We start from the raw sequence: 10000 nt of genomic DNA, 5'->3' as shown, positions 1-10000 counted from the left end.
CACACACACACACACACACACACAGACAGACAGACAGACAGACAGACAGACAGACAGACAGACAGACAGACAGACAGACAGACACATAGACACAGACACACACACACATAGACACAGACACACACACATACACACACACAGAGACACACACAAAGACACACACACAGAGACACACACACACACACACACACACACACACACACACACACACACACACACACACACACACACACACACACACACAGACGTACAAACGCATGTACAGCAGTAAACACCTTTCTGTGTGTCGTTACCCCAAGAAACTCCCTTTGACATGCTTATGGCTTTCTGAACCTGCTATGAACTCCCTATGACATGCTTATAGCTTTATAAAGCTGTTATGAACTCCCTATGACATGCTTATAGCTTTCTAAAGCTGTTATGAACTCCCTATGACATGCTTATAGCTTTCTAAATCTGTTATGAACTCCCTATGAACTCCCTATGACATGCTTATAGCTTTCTAAAGCTGTTATGAACTCCCTATGACATGCTTATAGCTTTCTAAAGCTGTTGTGAACTCCCTATGGCATGCTTATAGCTTTCTGAAGCTGTTATGAACTCCCTATGACATGCTTACAGCTTTCTAAAGCTGTTATGAACTCCCTATGACATGCTTATAGCTTTATAAAGCTGTTATGAACTCCCTATGACATGCTTACAGCTTTCTAAAGCTGTTATGAACTCCCTATTACATGCCTATAGCATTATAAAGCTGTTATGAACTCCCTATTACATGCTTATAGCTTTATAAAGCTGTTATGAACTCCCTAAGGCATGCTTATAGCTTTTCCCATATAGAAAGGGATGGAGAGAGAGAAGAGAGAGAAAGGGATGGAGAGAGAAGAGAGGGAAATGGGTGGAGATAGAAGAGAGGGAAAGGGATGGAGAGAGAGAGAGAGAAAGAGATGGAGAGAGAGAAAGAGATGGAGAGAGCGAGAGAGAGAGGAGAGTGATGAGAGGGAGAGAAAGGGATGGAGAGAGAGAAAGGGATGGATAGAGAGAAAGAGATGGAGAGCGAGAGAGAGAGGAGAGGGAGGAGAGGGAGAGAAAAGGATGGAGAGAGAGAAAGGGATGGAGAGAGAGAGGAGAGAGAGGAGAGGGAGAGAAAGGGATGGAGAGAGAGAAAGGGATGGATAGAGAGAAAGGGATGGAGAAAGGGATGGATAGAGAGAAAGGGTTGGAGAGAGAGAGAGAAAGGGATGGAGAGAGAGAAAGAGAGAGAAAGGGATGGAGAGAGAGAAAGAGAGAGAAAGGAATGGAGAGAGAGAAAGGGATGGAGAGAGAGAAGGGGATGGAGAGAGAGGAGAAAGGACTGGAGAGAGAGAAAGGACTGGAGAGAAAGAAAGGGATGGATAGAGAGGAGAGAGAAAGGACTGGAGAGAGAGAAAGGACTGGAGAGAAAGGAATGGAGAAAGAGAAAGGAATGGAGAGAGAGAAAGGAATGGAGAGAAAGAAAGGGATGGATAGAGAGAAAGGGATGGATAGAGAGAAAGGACTGGAGAGAGAGAAGGGGATGGAGAGAAAGAAAGGGAGGGATAGAGAGAAAGGGATGGAGAAAGGGATGGATAGAGAGAAAGGAATGGAGAGAGAGAAAGGGATGGAGAGATAGAGAAAGGGATGGAGAGAGAGAAAGAGAGAGAAAGGGATGGAGAGAGAGAAAGAAAGCGAGAGAAAGGAATGGAGAGAGAGAAAGAGAGAGAAAGGGATGGAGAAAGAAGAGAGGGACGGGATGGAGAGAGAGGAGAGAGAAAGGACTGGAGAGAGAGAAAGGACTGGAGAGAAAGAAAGGGATGGATAGAGAGAAAGGGATGGAGAAAGGGATGGATAGAGAGAAAGGGATGGAGAGAGATGGGGATGGAGAGAGTGGAGAGAGAAAGGACTGGAGTGAGAGAAAGGACTGGAGAGAAAGAAAGGGATGGATAGAGAGAAAGGGATGGAGAGAGAAGGGGATGGGGAGAGAGGAGAGAGAAAGGGATGGAGAGAAAGAAAGAGAGAGAAAGGGATGGAGAGAGAGAGGAGAGAGAAAATGATAGAGAAAGAAGAGAGGGATGGGATGGAGAGAGAGAAGAGAGAAAGCGATGGAGAGAGAGAGAAGAGAGGGAAAGGGATGGAGATAGAGAGAGAAAGGGATGGAGAGAGAGAAAGAGAGAGAAAAGGATGGAGAGAGTGAGAGAAAGGGATGGAGAGAGAGAGGAGAGAGAAAGGGATGGAGAGAGAGAGAGAAAGGGATGGAGAGAGAGAACGAGAGAGAAAGGGATGGAGAGAGAGAGGAGAGAGAAAAGGATAGAGAAAGAAGAGAGGGACGGGATGGAGAGAGAGAAGAGAGAAAGTGATGGAGAGAGAGAGAAGAGAGGGAAAGGGATGGAGAGAGAGAAAGGGATGGAGAGAGAGAAAGGGATGGAGAGAGAGAAAGGGGTGGAGAGAGAGAGAGAAAGGGATGGAGAGAGAGAAAGGGATGGAGAGAGGAGAGAGAGAAAGGGATGGAGAGAAAGAAAGGGATGGAGAGAGAGAGGAGAGAGAAAGGGATGGAGAGTGAGAAGAGAGAGAAAGTGATGGAGAGAGAGAAAGGGATGGAGAGAGAGAAATGGATGGAGAGAGAGAGGAGAGAAAGGGATGGAGAGAGAGAGAGAAAGGGATAGAGAGAGAGAAAGGGATGGAGAGAGAGGAGAGAGAAAGGAATAGAGAGAGAAGAGTGGGACGGGATGGAGTGAGAGAAGAGAGAAAGTGATGGAGAGAGAGAGAAAGGGATGGAGAGAGGAGAGAGAGAAAGGGATGGAGAGAGAGAGGAGAGAGAAAGGGATAGAGAGAGAAGAGTGGGACGGGATGGAGAGAGAGAAGAGAGAAAGTGATGGAGAGAGAGAGAAGAGAGGGAAAGGGATGGAGAGAGAGAAAGGGATGGAGAGAGAGAAAGGGGTGGAGAGAGAGAGAAAGGGATGGAGAGAGAGAAAGGGATGGAGAGAGGAGAGAGAGAAAGGGATGGAGAGAGAGAAAGGGATGGAGAGAGAGAGGAGAGAGAAAGGGATGGAGAGTGAGAAGAGAGAGAAAGTGATGGAGAGAGAGAAAGGGATGGAGAGAGAGAAAGGGATGGAGAGAGAGAGGAGAGAAAGGGATGGAGAGAGAGAGAAAGGGATAGAGAGAGAGAAAGGGATGGAGAGAGGAGAGAGAGAAAGGGATGGAGAGAGAGAGGAGAGAGAAAGGAATAGAGAGAGAAGAGTGGGACGGGATGGAGTGAGAGAAGAGAGAAAGTGATGGAGAGAGAGAGAAAGGGATGGAGAGAGGAGAGAGAGAAAGGGATGGAGAGAGAGAGGAGAGAGAAAGGGATAGAGAGAGAAGAGTGGGACGGGATGGAGAGAGAGAAGAGAGAAAGTGATGGAGAGAGAGAAGAGAGGGAAAGGGATGGAGAGAGAGAAAGGGATGGAGAGAGAGAAAGGGGTGGAGAGAGAGAGAAAGGGATGGAGAGAGAGAAAGGGATGGAGAGAGGAGAGAGAGAAAGGGATGGAGAGAGAGAAAGGGATGGAGAGAGAGAGGAGAGAGAAAGGGATGGAGAGTGAGAAGAGAGAGAAAGTGATGGAGAGAGAGAAAGGGATGGAGAGAGAGAAAGGGATGGAGAGAGAGAGGAGAGAAAGGGATGGAGAGAGAGAGAAAGGGATAGAGAGAGAGAAAGGGATGGAGAGAGAGAGAAAGGGATGGAGAGAGAGAGGAGAGAGAAAGGGATAGAGAGAGAAGAGTGGGACGGGATGGAGAGAGAGAAGAGAGAAAGTGATGGAGAGAGGGAAAGGGATGGAGAGAGAGGTGAGAGAGAAAGGGATGGAGAGAGGAGAGAGAGAAAGTGATGGAGAGAGAGAGAGAAAGGGATGGAGAGAGAGAAAGGGATGGAGAGAGAGAAAGGGATGGAGAGAGAGAGGAGAGAGAAAGGGATGGAGAGAGAGAGAAGAGAGAAAGGGATGGAGAGAGAGAAGAGAGAAAGGGATGGGGAGAGAGAGAAGAGAGAAAGGGATGGAGAGAGAGAAAGGGATGGAGAGAGAGAGGAGAGAGAAAGGGATGGAGAGAGAGAGAATAGAGAACGGGATGGAGAGAGAGAAGAGAGAAAGGGATGGAGAGAGAGAAAGGGATGGAGAGAGAGAGGAGAGAGAAAAGGATGGAGAGAGAGAGAAGAGAGGGAAAGGAATGGAGAGAGAGAAAAGGATGGAGAGAGGAGAGAGAGAAAGGGATGGAGAGAGAGAAAGGGATGGAGTTTGAGAAGAGAGAGGGAAAGGGATGATAGAGAGAGTAGAGAGAAAAAGGGATGGAGAGAGAGAAAGGATAGACGGAAAGGGATGGAGAGAGGGAAAGGGATGGAGAGAGAGAGGAGAGAGAAAAGGATGGAGAGAGAGAGAAGAGAGGGAAAGGGATGGAGAGAGAGAAAGGGATGGAGAGAGGAGAGAGAGAAAGGGATGGAGTTGGAGAAGAGAGAGGGAAAGGGATGATAGAGAGAGGAGAGAGAGAGAAAGGGATGGAGAGAGAGGAGAGAGTGAAAGGGATGGAGAGAGAGGAGAGAGTGAAAGGGATGGAGAGAGTGGAGAGAGAGAGAAAGGGATGAAGAGAGAGGAGAGCGAGAGAAAGGGATGAATAGAGAGGAGAGAGAGAAGAGAGAGAGAGAAAGGGATGAATAGAGTGCGATAGAGGAGGTCTAGGAACAGATGGTGTCCTCTCTGAAACTCTTATTTAGTTTGCATTTACATAGGTACACTGTCACCTTATGGACACACACACACACACACACACACAGTGAAATATAAGGTTTCCTCCAGGGTCCTTCTCGGTTCCAAGAGGTTTGTGTCTGACCTTGGAGGGGAAAGTCTGAGCAGAACCACACACAGGTCTCTGAGTTCCGTGGCTGTGTTGTCATAGCCAGGATGTGTTCTTGGCCTCGGTCCATCGCCACGGAAACAGAACCCGAGGACGATCAGTGTGAATCTTCCATCCCTGTGTGTGTGTGTGTTTGTCCTCGAGGTGTGATTGGGAACAGATGTTTCCCCAGATTTCTTGATTATAGAGAATATGTTTCTGAATTGCTTGACTGCTGCCAATCTCTCCCTCCCCTCCCCTCCCTCCTCTCCCTCTTCTCTCTCCCCCTCCCCTTCTCCCCCTCTCCCCCTTCCCTCCCCTTCTCCCCCTCCCACTCTCTCTCCCCCTCTCTCTCTCCCTCCCCCTCTCCCTCACCCCTCCTCCCTCTCCCTCTCTCTCCCTCTCCCCCTTCCCTCCCCTTCTCCCCGTCCCACTCTCTCTCCCCCTCTCTCTCCCTCCCCCTCTCCCTCACCCCTCCTCCCTCTCCCTCTCTCTCCCTCTCCCCCTCTCCCTCTCTATCCCCTTCCCTTCTCTCACTCCCCTTCTCCCCCTCTCCCCATCTCCCTCTCTCTCTCCCTCCTCTCTCCCCCTCTCCCTCCTCCCTCTCTAAAGGTGTCTCTCTCTCTCTCCCTCCTCTCTCACTCTAGGTGATGCTAGCAGAACATAAGGACAGAGAGGAGCTGTACGCCGTAAAGATGTCTCCCTCCTCTCTCTATCTAGGTGATGCTAGCAGAACATAAGGACAGAGAGGCGCTGTATGCCGTAAAGATGTCTCCCTCCTCTCTCTCTCTAGGTGATGCTAGCAGAACATAAGGACAGAGACGAGCTGTACGCCGTAAAGATGTCTCCCTCCTCTCTCTCTCTAGGTGATGCTAGCAGAACATAAGGACAGAGACGAGCTGTACACCGTAAAGATGTCTCCCTCCTCTCTCTCTTTAGGTGATGCTAGCAGAACATAAGGACAGAGAGGAGCTGTACACCGTAAAGATGTCTCCCTCCTCTCTCTCTTTAGGTGATGCTAGCAGAACATAAGGACAGAGACGAGCTGTACACCGTAAAGATGTCTCCCTCCTCTCTCTCTCTAGGTGATGCTAGCAGAACATAAGGACAGAGAGGAGCTGTACACCGTAAAGATGTCTCCCTCCTCTCTCTAGGTGATGCTAGCAGAACATAAGGACAGAGAGGCGCTGTACACCGTAAAGATGTCTCCCTCCTCTCTCTCTCTAGGTGATGCTAGCAGAACATAAGGACAGAGACGAGCTGTACGCCGTAAAGATGTCTCCCTCCTCTCTCTTTAGGTGATGCTAGCAGAACATAAGGACAGAGAGGCGCTGTACACCGTAAAGATGTCTCCCTCCTCTCTCTAGGTGATGCTAGCAGAACATAAGGACAGAGACGAGCTGTACACCGTAAAGATGTCTCCCTCCTCTCTCTCTTTAGGTGATGCTAGCAGAACATAAGGACAGAGAGGAGCTGTACGCCGTAAAGATGTCTCCCTCCTCTCTCTCTCTAGGTGATGCTAGCAGAACATAAGGACAGAGAGGCGCTGTACGCCGTAAAGATGTCTCCCTCCTCTCTCTCTAGGTGATGCTAGCAGAACATAAGGACAGAGAGGAGCTGTACGCCGTAAAGATGTCTCCCTCCTCTCTCTCTCTAGGTGATGCTAGCAGAACATAAGGACAGAGAGGCGCTGTACACCGTAAAGATGTCTCCCTCCTCTCTCTCTCTAGGTGATGCTAGCAGAACATAAGGACAGAGAGGAGCTGTACGCCGTAAAGATCCTGAAGAAGGACGTGGTGATTCAGGATGATGATGTGGAGTGCACCATGGTGGAGAAGAGGGTCCTGGCCCTGTCCGGGAAACCTCCCTTCCTCACACAGCTCCACTCCTGCTTCCAGACCATGGTAAACACACACACACACACACACACACACACACACACACACACACACACACACACACACACACACACACACACACACACACACACACACACACACACACACACACACACACACGTCCTGACCAGCTCCACTCCTGCTTCAAGACCATGGTAAACACACACACACACACAGAGGCAAACACAAACAAACACACACACACACACACACACACACACTACACACACTACACACACACACACACACACACACACACACACACACTACACACACACACTGTGATGACTTGATGTGTTGTGACTGAGTCAGTCTGTGATGACTTGTTGTGACTGAGTCAGTCGGTGATGACTTGATGTGTTGGTGATGTGACTGAGTCAGTAGGTGATGACTTGATGTGACTGAGTCAGTGGGTGATGACTTGATGTGTTGGTAATGTGACTGAGTCAGTGTGTGATGACTTGATGTGTTGGTGATGTGACTGAGTCAGTAGGTGATGACTTGATGTGTTGGTGATGTGACTGAGTCAGTGTGTGATGACTTGATGTGTTGGTGATGTGACTGAGTCAGTGTGTGATGACTTGATGTGTTGGTGATGTGACTGAGTCAGTAGGTGATGACTTGATGTGACTGAGTCAGTGGGTGATGACTTGATGTGTTGGTGATGTGACTGAGTCAGTAGGTGATGACTTGATGTGTTGGTAATGTGACTGAGTCAGTAGGTGATGACTTGATGTGACTGAGTCAGTGGGTGATGACTTGATGTGTTGGTGATGTGACTGAGTCAGTAGGTGATGACTTGATGTGTTGGTAATGTGACTGAGTCAGTAGGTGATGACTTGATGTGACTGAGTCAGTGGGTGATGACTTGATGTGACTGAGTCAGTGGGTGATGACTTGATGTGACTGAGTCAGTCTGTGATGACTTGATGTGTTGGTGATGACTTGATGTGTTGGTGATGTGACTGAGTCAGTGTGTGATGACTTGATGTGACTGAGTCCGTCTGTGATGACTTGATGTGTTGGTGATGTGACTGAGTCAGTAGGTGATGACTTGATGTGACTGAGTCAGTGTGTGATGACTTGATGTGACTGAGTCAGTAGGTGATGACTTGATGTGTTGGTGATGTGACTGAGTCAGTAGGTGATGACTTGATGTGACTGAGTCAGTGTGTGATGACTTGACGTGTTGGTGATGTGACTGAGTCAGTCTGTGATGACTTGATGTGTTGGTAATGTGACTGAGTCAGTAGGTGATGACTTGATGTGACTGAGTCAGTAGGTGATGACTTGATTTGACTGAGTCAGTAGGTGATGACTTGATGTGTTGGTGATGTGACTGAGTCAGTAGGTGATGACTTGATGTGACTGAGTCAGTGTGTGATGACTTGACGTGTTGGTGATGTGACTGAGTCAGTCTGTGATGACTTGATGTGTAAGGGAATACCCCCCTGAAATGGACAAAAATGAATGGGAAAACATTGGCTTAGGACAAACCATATACACGGTGTCCAATACCACCCAATTTGGCGTTGATTCATGCAAAATGTATTTCAAATGCCATATGGCAATTGCCAGTTGTAACACTTCAAAAATCCAACAGATGGCGTGTGCGCTCCACCGTGGTTTTTCATATAGGGAATGGACCCCAAGTCAACATCCAAAAGCCAAATTTGTAAAAAATGAATTTTTTGTCAAAAACTTATCACCCCTTAAAAAAGTGCTTTCTGGACCGTTTTTCGAAATTCTTTCGCTTTTTTTGTCAATTACACATGTGTAAGAACTGTATGAATATACTTTTGTCCAATTTTATTATCCTAATTTTTTTTTTATTATTACTTGCGCATAAGGCATATGTTTTGTCCATTTGCAATATGATTTCATAGGAAGTCAAAAGTCAAAAATTGCAAAATTACATAAAAAACTTCACACATCCCCCAAAAAAGTGCTTTCTGGACCGTTTTTCGAAATTCTTTCGAATTTTGTGTCAATTACACACGTATAAGAACTGTATCAACATACTTTAGTCATATTTTATTATCATTATTTTTATATATTTTTTTTTACTTGTGCATAAGCCATATGTTTTGTGGGGGCCAAATGTCATAAGAAATTTGACATGCTCAAAAATCCTGCAGAAATGCAAAATTGACTGGCCTGATGAACACGGGATGGCCGGGCAGTGATTGTTGTTCCTTTCCATCACTCGTGGTGTTGATTAAATCATGTCCATTTGGTGATGTTTTCTCACTTTTGCAAAGTCACTGTGCATTTACAATATGGTTCAATGGGCATTCACCATCACAAATTTGTCATGCTATAAAAATTGTGCAGGAATGCAAAATTGAATGGCCCGATGAACTCGGGATAGCTGGACAGTGATTCTGGTACCTCTCCATCGCTCGTTAGGGTTGATTTCAGAATGTCACTTTTGTTGATGGTACCTCACTGTTAAAACATATTGCAAATGTTTTCTCACTTTTGCAAAGTCACTGTCAAAGTCATCATATTCCAAATGGAGAAAAAATATGCCTAATGCACAAGTAAAAAAAAAAAAAATTAGGATAATAAAATATGACTAAAGTATGTTGATACAGTTCTTATACGTGTGTAACTGACACAAAATGAGATGACTTGATGTGACTGAGTCAGTAGGTGATGACTTGATGTGACTGAGTCAGTAGGTGATGACTTGATGTGTTGGTGATGTGACTGAGTCAGTGGGTGATGACTTGATGTGACTGAGTCAGTAGGTGATGACTTGATGTGACTGAGTCAGTAGGTGATGACTTGATGTGTTGGTGATGTGACTGAGTCAGTGGGTGATGACTTGATGTGACTGAGTCAGTAGGTGATGACTTGATGTGACTGAGTCAGTAGTTGATGACTTGATGTGTTGGTGATGTGACTGAGTCAGTAGGTGATGACTTGATGTGTTGGTGATGTGACTGAGTCAGTAGTTGATGACTTGATGTGTTGGTGATGTGACTGAGTCAGTCTGTGATGACTTGATGTGTTGGTGATGTGACTGAGTCAGTAGTTGATGACTTGATGTGTTGGTGATGTGACTGAGTCAGTAGGTGATGACTTGATGTGACTGAGTCAGTCTGTGATGACTTGATGTGACTGAGTCAGTGGGTGATGACTTGATGTGACTGAGTCAGTAGGTGATGACTTGATGTGTTGGTGATGTGACTGAGTCAGTGGGTGATGACTTGATGTGACTGAGTCAG

The 10000-nt window shown here is 46.8% G+C and overlaps 1 protein-coding gene across 1 annotated transcript in view; it reads left to right on the top strand.

Annotated features, from left to right (window-relative positions):
* LOC135537430 (protein kinase C beta type-like) overlaps positions 1 to 10000 on the top strand; it is a gene marked incomplete at its 5' end in the record, with an annotated part of 153309 nt that overhangs the window by 106598 nt on the left and 36711 nt on the right. Inside the window, 1 exon segment of the mRNA XM_064963598.1 lies at positions 6600 to 6773. Coding sequence (XP_064819670.1) covers positions 6600 to 6773 — 174 coding nt within the window.

Source organism: Oncorhynchus masou, unplaced genomic scaffold, assembly GCF_036934945.1.
Source record: "Oncorhynchus masou masou isolate Uvic2021 unplaced genomic scaffold, UVic_Omas_1.1 unplaced_scaffold_776, whole genome shotgun sequence".
NCBI lineage: Eukaryota > Metazoa > Chordata > Actinopteri > Salmoniformes > Salmonidae > Oncorhynchus > Oncorhynchus masou.
This window is presented reverse-complemented; position numbering and strand designations above follow the sequence as displayed.